The sequence below is a fragment of the Sphaerodactylus townsendi genome, linkage group LG09, assembly GCF_021028975.2.
Source record: "Sphaerodactylus townsendi isolate TG3544 linkage group LG09, MPM_Stown_v2.3, whole genome shotgun sequence".
Taxonomy (NCBI): Eukaryota; Metazoa; Chordata; class Lepidosauria; order Squamata; family Sphaerodactylidae; genus Sphaerodactylus; species Sphaerodactylus townsendi.
In genome coordinates this window covers 86,829,137-86,845,698 of record NC_059433.1, presented here as the reverse complement: position 1 = coordinate 86,845,698, position 16,562 = coordinate 86,829,137, and the positions used below count along the sequence as shown (strand labels likewise).

Here is a 16,562-nt window from a genome sequence, read left to right as displayed (position 1 = left end):
CTCCCAGTTGATTTTTCAAGGGCAGATGTAACACAATTCAGAACACTTTCATACCTTTTCCTGAATCACTTTTACCACCCAGTCCACAGCTCTCATGCCTGGTTTAAGTTTTAGTTAGTTTGCCTACATTCAGGCCTTGGTTCACCCCAGCCACTGGTTCAAGGCTCCAACAACCTTCCTGCAATCAGGCTCATTCCGCACATGCAGAATAATGCACTTTCAAACTGCTTTCAGTGCTCTTTGAAGCTGTGCGGAATGGCAAAATCCACTTGCAAACAGTTGTGAAACTGGTTTGAAAACGCATCATTTTGCGTGTGCGGAAGGGGCCCTAGTTTGAAAGGAGAGGTGCAGTTGGGTATCATCAGTATATTGATAACAGCCAATACAATATTTTCTGATGTCTTCATCCCATCATTCCATGTAAAAATTAGATAGTATGGAAGATGAGCTTTAACTGTGATCACCCATGGGACAGTAGGCAATTAGTGGAGTAATAGTATTTCAGCACCATCTTTGAAGATCTACCCATATTGTAAGGAGCTGAGCCCTGCAAAGAATTTTTGTGTAAACTTCTACTTAAATGTGAAGTACCCCTCAATGTAAGCTAGAAACTCAATGTTGAGTTAATCTGCAGCCACTTCAACACTGAATATTCCCTGAGCGTCTGTCTTTGGCATAACATAAGAAAATTAGAAGATTTTTCCAAAAATGTTATTTTCTGATCCTCCCCTCTTTTTCCAATTTATTTATAAATCTTATTTTTTCCACCCTTCTGATCTGGTTTTCTATGGGTTGAGTAAGCCTGGTTGAATGCCATAGAGTAACTGCTTATTTATTATTTTGCAGAAAGGCTTATCATTTTGTTCTTTTGAACAGCTGAAATCTGTTTATTGATTGCCAGTGCTGAACATCTTACTACATTTCCGTTTTCCTTTTGCTATCTATTAAGAGATGGCTGGAGAAATTAAGTTTTCCATGCAGAGCTGTTGCCAGTATCTAGCAAAAAGAAGATTTTTTTAAAGCCATAATTATATGGCTCATACAGTAGCAAAGGGAGAAATTTGAAAGTTGCTAACATTAATACACCTGGTAATTTTTGAATGACTTGATTTACATTTAATTGATTCCAGTTATCTTGCATACAAAACTGTTGCAATGTGTAACAGATTTGAATTATAATAATTAAGAACGCATTTAGTTCTCAGTAGCATTCTTACAAAGCATAGTGATAAACAAAAGCACATCCAGGGAAGGACTGTGAGAATAGCAAAAATTGGAAGGAATTGTCTGTTTTAGTCTAGATTAAAAGGGTTGAGAAGCATCACATTTTTCAAATATTTCAATGGATTATGAAATGGCTGAGCTCACAAGATCCAACAAAGATTGCCCAAGGAGCAATGAACATTGAATTGCTAGAGGAAAGAATTCACAAAGGGAAAGTCCCTGGGCTGATACACATGTAATATTATCTTGTCCTTAAATTAATTGAGAGACCAAGAGTGAGCTGCCTCCCAACAGACTTTCCCCTCTTGCCTGATAGTTTTTACAGGTGTTCCCCCTACCTTTCATACTGGCTTGTTTCTACGTCTACCGGTGCTATCCAGGGTATGTTCCTAATATAAACGAGGATTTGCAATGAATTTCAAATTGTAGCTTCAGATTGGAAGTGCATCTTGATTAGTATCAGTTCTGGCTGACGTTGGTGCATGCCATGAATAGTTGTGGTTAAGGGCTGATAAATCACATGCTTAAGTGGGTAAGGACTGGGAAGAGGAGCTGAAAATTCGGTGACCTTCTCATGATTCTTCAATGTGCTTAAGGAACTACTAGTTCAGCGCAGTAGGCCCTCATGCTGATTAGTATTCCTGGGGAATCCTTTTTGGAGTAGGGGTAATTTTGAATTTATCACCCCTGTTGGTTCAATCCCAAATCCTTGTTTTAATTGTTCTTCCCCTCTGTGCAAATCAAACCCTTGACTCTTTAGTTTTGCCTAGGCCTTAACCATTTTCTGTTTGCTTCATCGAAGCTACAATTTTTGCAGCCTAATTTTGTACGCAAGTCAGTGAATCTTTATGTGCGGCAATACATCTTTATATAAAAATTGCATAGAATATGTGCATGTGATATGAATGAATCAGACAATGCAAAACAAATGGAAATTAACCCCTGAAAAGACATCCCTTCTTTTCATATGGTTCATTATGGTCGCCGCATCTCAAAAAGGATATTGAGGAGATAGAAAAAGTGCAGAGAAGGGCAACAAGGATGATTGAGGGACTGGAGCACCTTCCCTATGAGGAGAGGCTGCAGCATTTGGGACTCTTTAGTTTGGAGAGGAGGCGGCTGAGGGGGGATATGATTGAAGTCTACAAAATTATGCATGGGGTAGAAAATGTTGACAGAGAGACATTTTTCTCTCTTTCTCACAATACTAGAACCAGGGGACATTCATTGAAAATGCTGGGGGGAAGAATTAGGACTAATAAAAGGAAACACTTCTTCACGCAACGTGTGATTGGTGTTTGGAATATGCGGCCACAGGAGGTGGTGATGGCCACTAACCTGGATAGTTTAAAAAAGGGGGGCTTGGACAGATTTATGGAGGAGAAGTCGATTTATGGCTACCAATCTTGATCCTCTTTGATCTGAGATTGCAAATGCCTTAACAGACCAGGTGATCGGGAGCAACAGCCGCAGAAGGCCATTGCTTTCACGTCCTGCATGTGAGCTCCCAAAGGCACCTGGTGGGCCTCTGCGAGTAGCAGAGAGCTGGACTAGATGGACTTTGGTCTGATCCAGCTGGCTTGTTCTTATGTTCTTATGTTCTTATTAAGTCATTGGTTCAAGAACTAGGCTGAGGTTGGTAGAAAATGGTCCATGTCTGTTGATCATCTGCTAGCTAATTTTATGTAGATTCTCCTAATGCCTTCTTGTCCCTGAAATTCTGTAATTGAATGGCAGGCGAGGTGGACCTTTGTCTGATGTCATATAGCATTTTTTATGTTCTTAAGCCAAATACACATAGATATGCCTTAATAGTTATAGAGTATGTATTTATGTTACAAATGTGAAGCACACCAATGGCACACAGGGATTTTATTATAAAACATCTGAATAAGGTTATGGTGCTGTTTTACAGATCAAAGGCATTGCCACCAAATGATGCCAAACCAATACACTGGCCATAATAATTTGAACGGGGTCCAGGATAGACAACTTGCATTCATACAAATCTTAAATTTAACATATTGCCCTACAAAAAGCATGTGGAAGAGACAGGAATCCACAGATGTGGATGCTAGTAGTCTGGGGCCACCACTGATCTCTTTTGGGTGAACACCTGCCTTTGTTTGTCAAGCCTGAAGTGTGAACCTCCTGAGCTTTTGCAGTTTCTTCATGCATTCCAGAAGAAGACTCATTTTGTGCTAGATGGGAGGTACTTTTGATACTCCCCCATGTTTTTTGATATGTGCACACTTGGAAGAAGAGGGGCCTTAGTGTTTCAGTTCTACATCAGGATTTGGGATGATTCTAGGAAGCAGTGTGATTCTTACTCCATCCCAGTGTTTTCATAACCCAATCTGAAGTCAGCAACTGACCCCTTTCTTTATTCAAATCCTCTGCATGAATCAGATACGTTGGAAAAGGTGTGGGACCAGTGGTAAACACAAATAGCTGACTATCAAAGCTAGCGAAAATGTGCCTCTCCTTGGGAAGGAGGAATAAAAGCAGATTTGTGTAATAAAAACCCCTGCTGAAATAGTATTAAAGAATTACACACAATAGCCTACAGAAAGTACAGTTTATTGATAGACTTAATTTTTTCCCCTTTGTCTTTATTTGGCTTTTTGAAGCTACATGGTGAAATTGATTGTTAGGTGAAAATAAAAGATTTTTCAATGGATGGGAAGCCTTGGATATAAATACAAATCCAGACCTTTATTAGCCATTAAGCACAAACACTCAATCTAGCATATTGCAGACAAAACCCCCAAAATATCCCATGCAAAAGGTACCACCATTTCCGGACTGAGAAGTTGCAGGTGGGATAAAGTAATCTGCTCCCCTGTTTGCACGTTTGCATGCCTCCATTTAGGTAGCGAACGGAGCCCACAGATGCAATGCGGGCTGCCATCACACCTTCACATGTGGACGCGGCTTAAAAAAAAACTGCACCTCACTCCGCTGGAAGGCTGCAAGCAGGGACTGTTAAAACCTGAGAAGCACAGCCGAGTAAAGCGCTTCCTGGGGCAGCTGTTTGCTTGTGCACGGCTGCAAAATGCATTAAAACAAGAGAATTGCAGATAGCGCGATTCTCCAATAACCCATTTTGGGGGAGAGTGTAGGGCAGCCTCTTTTTAGGGGCAGATGCTGTGCAAAGCCCACCCTCAAAATAGGTTTTTCCCCATTCCCAGCCTGGGTTTATTGGTCCGTGCGGAAGGGGCCCTAGTCTCTCAATGACAGAGGAATATCTTTAAATTGTTAAAATAAAATTATTGTGGAATTCTACCTTTCTGGATTACATGTCGGTGAAATTTAGAATTCAACTCTTCTATGTTGATAGTGTTCTTGCCTTAACTACTTCAGCCAGAAATTTAGCTATAGTAGTGATTATTTCTGAAGATTGATCATTTAGTAGAACATGCAAAGTGTTGGCATTGGATAATAAATGTTTTGATTTTAATAAAGGAAGTGTGTAGAAGTTACGTGGAGTTGCATGTAACTGGCACTCTAAAATGACACGATGTACTGAGTCAGTAGAACTAGCAGAGCAAGTGCAAAGCCTCTCTTCAGACGGAATTCTTTGATATCTCCCTCTCAGGACTTTGGAAGGAAAGACATTAAACCAAGCTAACATGAAAGCTCTGCAATGTAAAGAGTTATCCAAGTTATAGAAATCCTGTGCTGTTTTCCTCCAATACAATGCCAATTTCAATGAAGCAGTAGAACAATTAGGAGGGTTGGGAGAAGCCTTGGATATATAACAAAGATAAAGCAAATGCAATTGCTTTCAAACAGCTTCAGCCCTCACATACAGTGGTGATTACAGAGAAACTGGGTCAAGAAAAACACATCATGAAACAATTATAGAAAAACTTAATTCTTTTAGCTTTAGGTACCTACTGTCAAATCTTTTGAAATAATTTGTGGATCTATTGAAATATATTTTTGTTATAAAATTTATTAGATTTGGAACTTATAAAATGATCGTTTTTAGTAGAAAACCATTATTTGCGTTTCTTTAAGGTTGAAAATGTTTGTTATATGGTGTGACCTAGATTTATTAGGCTGTAGTAGTTTTAGTGCATTTTGGCTGGGAAGCTTGTCATGACATCAGTGTAATCTCTATGCAGTATGTGATTTCAGTTGGTTCCAGTGTTAAATATTTTCATAATTATGCTAGTTTTGGCAGTTAACCTGGAACTTTTTCACATCTCTTTAATGAACATGTTTTATTTCTGATCTTATGAGGCAGCCACATATGTTTAAAAAATTAATTGTGTGTTTTCAAAGTTAACATTGAGCAGAAATATGCATGACTGTTGATTTCTTTGACATAAAAAGATCTGAATAGTAACATAGTTCTTGTAAGGTCATGGCTGCATGGTTGTCTTCCAGTAATTAAACTCTGGATTTTGTTTTACAATAATATTAGTGGCTGTTTTATTTAAAAATACATTTTGAGAGGATTTGGATAATATTTTGGGTATTTTTAAACTACTCTTAAGTTTAGAGAATTATTTTTTATAATGTTTATATTCCCAAGTGTGAGTGTATTACTTTAGATATTCCATATACATTTCATATTGTTTCTTATCATTAACATTCTAAAAAAGAAGCATCTTCCTACCTCTGCAAAAAAAAATGCCCAGTCAGGTGTGAATAATGTAAACGATTATCACTTAAAAAAAACTACATTAAGTGTTTTATGAAGGAGAAAAAAATAGTGTTCACTCCACATTAAATGGGTAACTCTGGTAAGACTTTATTGATATAGTCGCCATTATTGTAATCACCTGCAGGTAAAAAAAATTAGTGGGGAAGAGGGTCTGTGGATTGGAAAACATAAACTCAAAGCTCTCTGTATCTTAATCTACATGTGTTCACTTGTGTTGTAGTTCCAAAGTGGTTACATTGGCGTATTTGTCAGATGGGTTGCCTTTCTTTCCCTCAATGGATCTCATGATGAGTATTTGCTGTAATTTATAGGATGATCATGAAAGCTGCGGGTCCAGTTCGACAACTCGTAGCACCTCAGACGGTACAAAGACATCAGTTAGACCGCGAAGAATTCAACAGACCACTCCTGATCCCGATTTGCCACCAGGTAGGTTTACCACCGACTTTTGTCACTTAACAATCAGTGTAACAAATTAAAGGCACAACCACATTCAGTTTGACTTAGGGAATCTTACCTGAATAGAACTCCTGTAGCTATTTTAGTATTTTCATTTTCTCTTCATGAGCCTCTTCTTCAGAATCAGGGGCAAAACAATGCTCCTTGGATAAAAATAGTATGAAAAGTGTAATGTCAGTATAATCACTGGAGGTCACTTTTTCCTGCTGGGGCATTCACATGAAAATGAATATTAAGAACATTGTCTTTTACAGTAGGGTTGACTTTCCAAATTCATGCATACTAAATTCCCTGCTTGCTTTATGTATATGTTTATGCTGTGGGAGAGGAAATATGCACTCATGGACTACTTCTCCACTGATGCATCCGGGCAGTGGGGATTATCTTGCTGTTGCTGAGTGATACATGCAGCACTGTATACTTTCTGCTAGTTGGAACAACAGCTAACGTCCACTGATGGGTGGCTTACTTGCAGAATAAATTGTAAAGCTGTCTTCTCTATTTCTATGAAATACTTCTGTGCATCTTTATATGGATTGATTTGTGGTATTTTTTTATCACTTTCTGTTTGTATTGTTAAATGGAAAAGTTTAAAATTTTACTGTTTTACCCATTTGTTCACTGTTTAGTAAAATCACATAATCACATGTCAAGGAGTCTGTGTGCTTCTGATTGTTAAGTGAATCAGGGTTTCAGTAAGTATGGTAGTTTTATGTTGCCAGATTTAGTGCATTCCGTTTTGTATTCTACCACGGACTTCTCAAACAGAGGGCTGAATAATTTCATGCTTTCTTTTTAGGCTACGTACAGAGTTTAATTTGGCGGGTCATAAACAACGTCAACATTGTCATCAATAATCTCATACTCAAGTATGTTGAGGATGATATTGTTCTTTCAGTCAACATCACTTCAGCGGAATGTTACACGGTGGATGAGTTTTGGGATCGGGCATTTATGGATATATCAGGTAAGCAGTCTGTTGAATATTAAATGATGCTACTGAATAGGCACATTAGAAGATTGAGCAGGAAGAGTTTTTGAAATGAAAGCAGAGGAGATGGACCAAGGAGAATCTTGACCTATTGACTAGGTTGCTCGGATTCCGATGAAAGCTTTGTTCTGAGCTTCTGTTCTTTTGGACTTTGAATGGAAAATGACTCACAGAGAAGCTGGGAGATTTATAGTTTCTGCAGAAGTAGAATGAATACCTGCTTCTTTGCTAGTGTGGTCTCCTCAGTAATGCACATGCCACTTCAGAATATGTTGTTGTAGGGAGGCTGGTTTTGAAAAGAACCAATATGATCTAGTGATACCAGATGAGGACGGGGGAGAGCCAAATACACAAATGTATTAATAAGTAAATTAAACTAATATTAAACTAATTAAACTAATGTTTTTCTTTTTCAAGCAACGGATATGGTACTGAGGAAGGTGATCAATTTTTCTGACTGCACAGTTTGCTTAGACAAGAGGAATGCTAGTGGCAAAATTGAGTTTTATCAAGATCCCCTACTTTACAAGTGTTCATTCAGGACTCGTCTGCACTTCACTTACGATAATCTTAATTCTAAGATGCCATCTGTTATCAAAGTAAGTACATTTCTAGATTTGTTTCAAATTTCCTGTGTAAATAACTTAATATATACCTTGAGGGGGAAAGGGGACCTTGGATAAGGGATGAATTTCTATTCTGCCTTGCAGAAGATCACTCATTTGTGAACCCAGAATCAAGCATTTTTATTGTTGTCAGTAGCCAGAACCTTAAACTAGGATCCCTTGGAGCATTTCCATAGATGGAAATGTGCAGAATGTGATTTGATATTCAGAGTATCCAGAGAATACTGCAGCACATGACTCTGGCTCCAAAGATGTTACTGATGGAAAACTGTTGAAATACCAGAATAGGCAATGGTTAGGTAGTGGCAATGGATGAGGTCTGTGCTCTTGGAAAAGTGTGGGGAGGCTAGCCTTCCAAGCCACTCAATGCTAGCTATCAGATGCAGTGCCAGTTCAAGTGTCTGGCTGGTTGCAAAGGCAGAAGGGGAAGGGCGAGACATGAAGGCATCACAAGAACAGTAGCAAGGGTGTGAGGTTGCTACAGCTTGCCAGCATGGACAAAGGAAGTACTCCCTGTTTGATTCTCATTCTATAGAGAGGAACGGGGAACAGACACAAGGAAGCCCTGGGTGTAACTGAACCTTCTGCTTTCCCTTACTGGGATCCCAGGGAAGGGCTTGAAAGGACCCAGACCTGATTGGTTTGCCATAGGAAGTTCATAAACAGTTCTTTCTAATCTACAAGGCAGTATTTTCCACTGTGTCCGTATCAGCTTGTAATGATAAATTTATGTTCTCTTAAACTTTCTGGTTTGGGCTATGTACCTTGATATTTAATGGTGTGCAGTTCTGATCAAATTGCTTGTGTGGCAAATCTTTGAATTGCCTTGCTTTTCTCAACTTGTCTACTGACGCTCTTATGTTTATTGTAAATTAAGTATCTGTATAATAATTCTCTCTCCCTCTCCCTCTCCCTCTCCCTTTCCCTCCCTCCCTCCCTCCCTCCCCTATCTATCTATCTATCTATCTATCTATCTATCTATCTATCTATCTATCTATCTATCTATCTATCTATCTATCTATCTATCCATCCATCCATCCATCCATCCATCCATCCATCCATCCATCCATCCATCCATCCATCCATCCATCCATCCATCCATCCATCCATCCATCCATCCATCATCCATCCATCCATCCATCCATCCATCCATCCATCCATCCATCCATCCATCCATCCATCCATCCATCCATCCATCCATCCATCCATCCGTCCATCCATCTCTATCCATCCATCCATCCATCCATCCATCCATCCATCCATCCATCCATCCATCCATCCAAAAGAATCATGGTTGACATAAGCTCCGATATGTTTAAGACATTCTTGTGTTATATGTTTGGTGAGTGCAATCTGAATGCTAAATTTTGCTCCTCCCCTTTTAAAAAATAGTCAAGTTCTTTTGGGTGCTGTGTGGTTTCCGGGCTGTATGGCCGTGTTCTAGCAGCATTTTCTCCTGACGTTTCGCCTGCATCTGTGGCTGGCATCTTCAGCTGAAGATGCCAGCCACAGATGCAGGCGAAACGTCAGGAGAGAATGCTGCTAGAACCCGGCCATACAGCCCGGAAACCACACAGCACCCAAGTGATTCCGGCCGTGAAAGCCTTCGACAGTCAAGTTCTTGTTTTTAATTTAGAACTGAAGTACAGCCATAGACCCGATCGTCAAGGTTTATGCCAAGACAGCAAATTTTTCATGGCAGAATTGCAAACTTCTGACAGCATATAATGGAAACATTGACATAACGTTCACTATTGTCAATTGGTATTGTGGTTGTAATAATGAAGCCTTTGCTTTCTTTTACTTCATTATTTACAGAGATGGTTTTAATGAACTTGGGTTAGTGTAAAATGCATGTCAAATTAGTTTGTCAGATCAATGTAATTAAACACTATAAGCTTACCTTTATTGGTGGCCATGTATTCCTATTGATGTAATTTGGAAAATTCCCTGCCTCTCAAAAAAGAAATGTGGGCATCACTATATAGTGATTAGAATGTTGTATAGTGGTTAGCGTGTCAGACTAGGATCTGAGGAGGCTTAGTTGTGAACCCCTATTCTGTTACGAAAGCTTGGGGGTAACACTGGGCCAGCCTTAGTCTAACTTACCTTACAGGGTTGTTTAGAGAATAAAGTGGAGAAAGGGAGAATGTTGCAAGCCACTTTAGATCCTCATAGGGGAGAAAAGTGTAGTGTAAATGAAGTAAAAATAAACAAATTTCAGTTCATCTTGGATTCTTATCAGGATTCCACAAAAGCACTCACCAAGTCACCAGTAGCAAAGAAGCACCCCTCTGCCCAGTAATGATCTTTTATAGCAATGGAAGTTCCTTCACTGCTCCTTTCAAAGTGCCACACGCAGCTGGCTTTATTTTTATTTTCAGCTCCATGCCTGAAAACTTATTTTTACTTTCAGCTTCTGTGCCTGAAAACACTTCCTTCTATGTTACACTTTAATACAATAATAATACTTTCCAAAAAATAATTGTAGAGCAATTCTCATTAATGGCATGAACACCCCAGTGCCAGGTAAGTTTGGATGTCTAAGGGTGACGCTGTGACTATAATGAGATCTTGCGTAGTGGTGTCCAATCTTGTTACTTCTCTTCAGGCTTTTAGTCTTGGTCATGAAGATGGCACGAGCTGCATTTAAGCTGACTTCCAGAGAAAACGCTGGCAGAGCTTAGATGGAAGGGGAAAGAGAGGCCGGTGAATTTGGAGACTTCATGGCAACATGTACAGAATTCTGAGTAACCATGTGTTGTTGTGAAGAAAAAGCTATAACAATCTTGCTTGTGTTATTCTCTGTCTTTGCAGATACATACTTTGGTTGAAAGCTTGAAATTATCTATTACTGATCAACAGCTTCCTATGTTTATTCGCATAATGCAACTTGGGATTGCACTATACTATGGAGAAATAGGCAGTTTTAAAGATGGAGAAAATGAAGACTTGGTTTGTCACACTAAGGATGTTTTGGGGACTATCTCAGGTAAATATAAATTGCATTTCCTTATATCCCTCTAAAAGTATTTTTTTAAAGTTAGCTTGAATGTAAGAGTTCAGACTATTTGTTCCAGGAACTCTTGAGAAATGTGTAGGTGCGTTTTTAACTTTTTAAAGCAATACTTACAACTTAATGGTGTGCGTTGACCCAGGGGTTGGACTAGATGACTCTTGAGGTCCTTTCCAGCTCTGTGTTTCTATGTTCTAACATAAGAGTTGAACTTCTATCAAAAAGAATGACAATTCAAAATCCATTTAGAAATTTCCAGGAATCTCCAGTTACAGAATATTCTGTAGTAGAGCTAGGATGGAAGAGCTATGCCAGTATAAGTAGATAAATTATGCAAGATCTCCAAAAAAATTTAAATTGGAAAAAACCCCAATTTGGGGGGGGAGGGGATTTTGGGAATAATTGAAATATATGCAATAGTTACATTCTTATAAAACTTAAACCTTATTTACAGCTTTAACAACATAAATACATCATGTATAACTTAAAAGTATAAAATTGTATTAATTTGCATTTTATGGAACATAAAAGTGCAGATGCCTAACTATTCTACAAGCCAACGTGCAAATATCCACTAAAACATGAGAGAATGGAAGTTGGCTAAGCCTTATTCTGTTATGTTAGCACATTTTACTAATTCCAAAAGAAAAAAAATCTATTTTATTATTTTTTCTAGGCTGCCTCAAATTTTCAGATTTTTCCCTTGTAAAAGTGTGTGTGTGGGGGGGGGGGGGGGGGGGATCCCGAGGTATTTTCATGTGTGTTAATAAACATTTAACTCATTTCCACCCCAACATATTTCATAGAATTTTTAGTATTCCCCAAAATTCATCAGTTTTTCTTCTGAAAAACTAACAAAAAGTAATTAAGTTGAAATTAAAGAGTTGATTGATGCTAGATTTAAAGATATTGCCTATGGCCAAATAGATGCCATTTATATTATGTAACTTTTAGAAGAAAATGGGAGTCCACCTGGCCATACCCAGTTCTGAAAAACATGTGATCAACCATTCTAAATTCAAAATTCATTCATAGTAAATATATTAGAGCAATACTAGTTTCAAGGCATCGGCCATTTTGTGTAATTTAGCTGCAAATATTCAGATTGGATAAAATATAACTCCTAATTTTTTAAAAACTATAACTTCCATGCAATATAAAAATTGCTGCATGGGTTGGCAACCACACTCATGTATGGTAGCCATGAATAATGCAGACATTTTCCTGTCTTACCCAGAATTATAGCCCAGATGCAGAATCAAAGGATTTGCTGCTTCTATAGCAACATTTACGAGGAGAAAAGTTCACATTATTATAAAATCCCCCCATAAAAGATCCACTGAATTAGCAAAAATTAACTGGTTGTCTCACAGTGGAACATGATAGGAACTGTAAGGATTATTTTTAATTCCTATGTCAAAACATGGCAATTAATCTGCATCAGCTTTCAAGATTTCAGCAATGCTTTAGGCTATCATATTTCTGAGAACATGGAAGACAACTGAAGAACTCTTCCACAAGAAGCTTATGCTTCTTTCCAAAGATGGCATACAATTAAGGCTACCATGAGTAAAACCAATGGCGTTTTCAAAAGCCTGCCTGCCCACATCCATAGAGTCGAATTTACTTCGTGATTAAGTTGAATATTTGAATTAGTTCTACAGAGTCAGAACCTTGGTTCATTTTGCCCACTTATTCTAGAGAGGCAAAGATCCTGAAAAATTCTAACTTCCAAGACACATCACAATGCATTTGCATTGCAATTCTTGGTTCCAAGTATTTGTTTTTTGACTGACTGACTGACTTACTTATCTATCTACATTTTTATCTTCTCCTTTCTCCAAATAGCCCAAGACACTGTGCTTTATTTTCACTGCTTTATTTTATTTTCACAGAAAACTAGCAAAACTAATAAGGCAGTTTAGGAAGAGAGAGAGAAATTATTGACCCAAAGTTACCCAGTGAGCATCATGGCTGAATGGGGATTTGAATCTGGGTCTCCAGATCCTCGTTTGACACTCTGTCTCTACAGTGCTGATTCTAACTTTAAAAAAACAAACTATTGTATTTATTCCTAGTTCATTCTGCATTTAACAGATTGAATTGGTTAAATTCATATTTGAACTTGAGAGGCTATTTCTTATTTTTCTCTTCTTATAGAAAAGGCATTTTGTAAACAATGGGACTTGGTATGGGTCATTATTTATCATGTAGAGGTAAATGTTACGAAGCTTGGTGGATGGATGGAGCCAACTCCACCCTATAAAACACTTGGTGATACTCCGGGGTTTGTGTACATACTGATTTGTACTCTAATGCAAGCAGAATACCAGTAAAGTTCTCTCCAATTCTAACATGTTTTTGGTCAAACTGGCTTTTTGTCTAAATAATTTAAAAGAGTGAAAAAAGAGCCTGTATCCCTTCCATGGCTTTGGTTGCAGTAGCTTCAACATCTCTCTCAGTCCCTCCTACTTAAGAGCAAAAGGCTACATCTGAGCCACCAGCAAATAAGGCAAAGAAAAACCTAAGTCAAAACCCTCAGATAAAAAATCAGAGCATTACCAGCTGTCATTCTCTCCACCAAGTACCTCACTTACCTCAGCTCAATGCTGATCTCCATCTCTGTCACCTTGGCATTGACATTCATCTTCTCATCTTCATAAAGACTCCTCCCTTGGTCTCAGTGCACTGTCTCCTCGACGCCAACAACTTCATCCTCTCGATGTTGAATACCATCACCTCCTTGAAGTTGGTAATCTGGCATTGTGGCCAAACATTGACGTTGATCCCTCTCGCCTCCGGAGGTGAAAAAACCTTGTACCTCATCTCCAGCTCTGGGAGATAGGGGCACTCAGTCATCTGATGATGATGATGTGAGACTCTCACCTTGATGTCGACTAAACCTTTTCATCAAGGCATGTCTCACCACCACTCTCAGGCATTCCCAGACAGTTTGAAGAGTGCACAATGGTATCTTCAAGGTCCTTGCAGGTGTAACAAGATGTGCATGCTACCTTGGGCCCACTGGAACCATATGCAACCAGTTCTGTGGTGAGCTCTACAGGTTCAATGCTACCAGCCTGGAGGTCTATTGATGACAGCATCTCAGATGCCACCTCCAACCCACTCTGAGCCCCCACTGCTGGATTCAGAGAAACGGGCTCTGCAGATCTCAGGAGATGACTCTGATAGTGCTTTCATGCCATCTGCAGATTATGTGGTGGGGAATCCTGCCCTGATTCCACCAACAGAGGATGTGAGACTTTATTCGGATCAACTCATTTGCATGGCAAAAACACTCAGTATAAATTATGGGACTTCAAATCCATGACCACTGAGTCCAATAATGAATATCTTATGGAGTGCTGACAATGATCCAATAGCCTTACCCATGATTCTAGATCAGGGGCCTGCAACCTGCAGCTCTCTAGATGTCCATGGACTACAATTCCCATCAGCCTCTGCCAGCATGGCCAAGTGGCAGGGCTGATGGGAATTGTAGTCCATGAATATTTGAAGAGCCGCAGGTTGCAGACCCCTGTTCTAGATATTGGGAATGGCAATTGGTCTAAACCAGCATTAGGCCACGCTTCTAACAGAAAGGTTAGAAACCATTTTAGAATGAAGCAGGAAGGTGTGATTTTTTTATTCCACCAACCTTCAGCAAGTTCTGTGAAGAATGAAGTGACACAGAGAGGGCACTCATTCATCCCCTGTGAACAAAGAGGGACTTAAAGTAGATATGCTTAGCAGAAAAATCTCATCATCGGAGCTACTGGACCTTAACATTTCTAATTTTATGGCCATAGTAGGTAGTGAAGGCTGTTTCACCTTAATCCCTTTCTAGATGGGTGACCTCTACTATCAAAATGACATGGTGAGAGTTGAATTTCCTGTATAGCTCAAAGCCCATTCTACTAGGGTATAAGCTTTCTGTGCTGCTTTCCGCTCCAAATCTGATCTCTGAGAGATCTGCAGGGCAGCAACCTGGTCAATACCTTTCATGTTCATTAGGCACCACTTCATGGAAATGGACTCCAGGAATGAGGCAGCTGTTGGGAGAGCTGTTCTTCAAATGTTATTTTGTTGAGCAGTCAAACACCCACCTCCTTAGAAACTGAGTTTGCTCCCATTGTGGGATTACACAGAAGCCACGAAGATGAAAACCGGGCTGCTCTTACTTGTAATTGTTGTTCTTTGAGTGGGCTTTGCGCAGGCGCATGTCCCTCCCTGCTGTCCCCACTGTGGACTGCAATATAGGAGACTGTCTGCTGCTCCACAGTGGTGATACAAGAACTGAGAGAGGAGCAAGCTTATAAATTGAATCTCGCTGGCTGGCCTGTGCCCGAGCAGTTCCCCCTCCACCCCTATGCCTGCCTTCACAGAAGACCACTCAGTAAACAACAGTTAGAGATGTGCAACTTTTTTTTTCTAGCAAAAACATTAAATCATCACACTAATTGCCCAATTACAAAATTCACATTTTTCTTGTGTGCGTCATGTGGATTTATTTTTTCTTTGCAGTTGTCTTCCATAAAATTGAAAAAAGGTATTACAACTTTTGTCAACTTAGTTGAGAATTCTACAAACTGCTCTACATTGCCAGTACTCTGTGGATTTAGACCGTGCGCACATCTACACACAGTGGTCATCGTATTAAAGGAGAGAAAAGAAGAACAAAAAAGCATTTCCGCTATTGACAGAGTCTTATTTGGACATAATATACTTGAAATTGTTCAAGAACAGTTAATCCTTATGTTAAGATTGTGCCTGTAAGGCTGCCAAAGCTTGGGTCCAGCTTGTGTTAACAACCGTGTGAAAAGCTGATCACATAAGTTATGGGATTTTGCCCTTATGTTTTATATCACAGAACTTGTTAGGGATGTGGTTTTGGTGTTACACAGTTATCCAAATCCAAATGGTATATTTCTGATGCTAAAAACTTATTTCTTTTGTTTGCGATTTATTTTCTTTTGTGTTCACTTCTGCATTCATATAGTTATAAGCTAAAATAGGGAGGAATATTTTTAAACGTTTATTTTAAATGGGCATAAAACACAGTCCCTTAAGCAGTTTCTGTTATTCCAAAAATGGTTTCATATGAACAGTTCCGTGTTCAACATGTGAATTCTGACTTCTTGATAAATGTCATTTTCTCTCCTACATACATTCTTTAAGTAGGGATTCTTCTGTGGATTTTAATTCTGCAGTCTTTCACTATGTTGACAGCTGTGTTCAGTAGTGGATTTTTTTTCTTTTGGTGTTGTTCATGGTCTAAATCTCACTGTAAAATATTCAGCTGTCAGAGCTCATCTTTTATTCAACAACTGAAGATGTTGAAAAAGGTATTTGCAACTGAAATGTTGATGTAGGCGGAGCTGGCTTCCCCCCTCTCTATGTTTTTGTTTTTTAATTAATTTTGCTATCCTTCCAAATTCCCAAATTGATTTTTAGGCTCTGAAGAGTTTTAAACATTATAGAGAGCTAGAGGATTTACAGATCAGACAATATGAATTAAATGTTAGCTTTAAGAGCTGATTTTAAATGTTTTTACTGGAGCAAGAATATTAA

General features: G+C 39.0%; 1 protein-coding gene across 7 annotated transcripts in view; it reads left to right on the top strand.

Moving 5' to 3' along the window:
- VPS13B (vacuolar protein sorting 13 homolog B) overlaps positions 1 to 16,562 on the top strand; it is a 382,095-nt gene that overhangs the window by 28,579 nt on the left and 336,954 nt on the right. For all 7 annotated transcript variants that reach the window (XM_048507301.1, XM_048507297.1, XM_048507302.1 and 4 more), the window contains exons 4-7: positions 6,211 to 6,328; positions 7,158 to 7,325; positions 7,767 to 7,948; positions 10,793 to 10,967. In XM_048507301.1, coding sequence (XP_048363258.1) covers positions 6,211 to 6,328; positions 7,158 to 7,325; positions 7,767 to 7,948; positions 10,793 to 10,967 — 643 coding nt within the window. The remainder of the gene's footprint in view (positions 1 to 6,210; positions 6,329 to 7,157; positions 7,326 to 7,766; positions 7,949 to 10,792; positions 10,968 to 16,562) is intronic.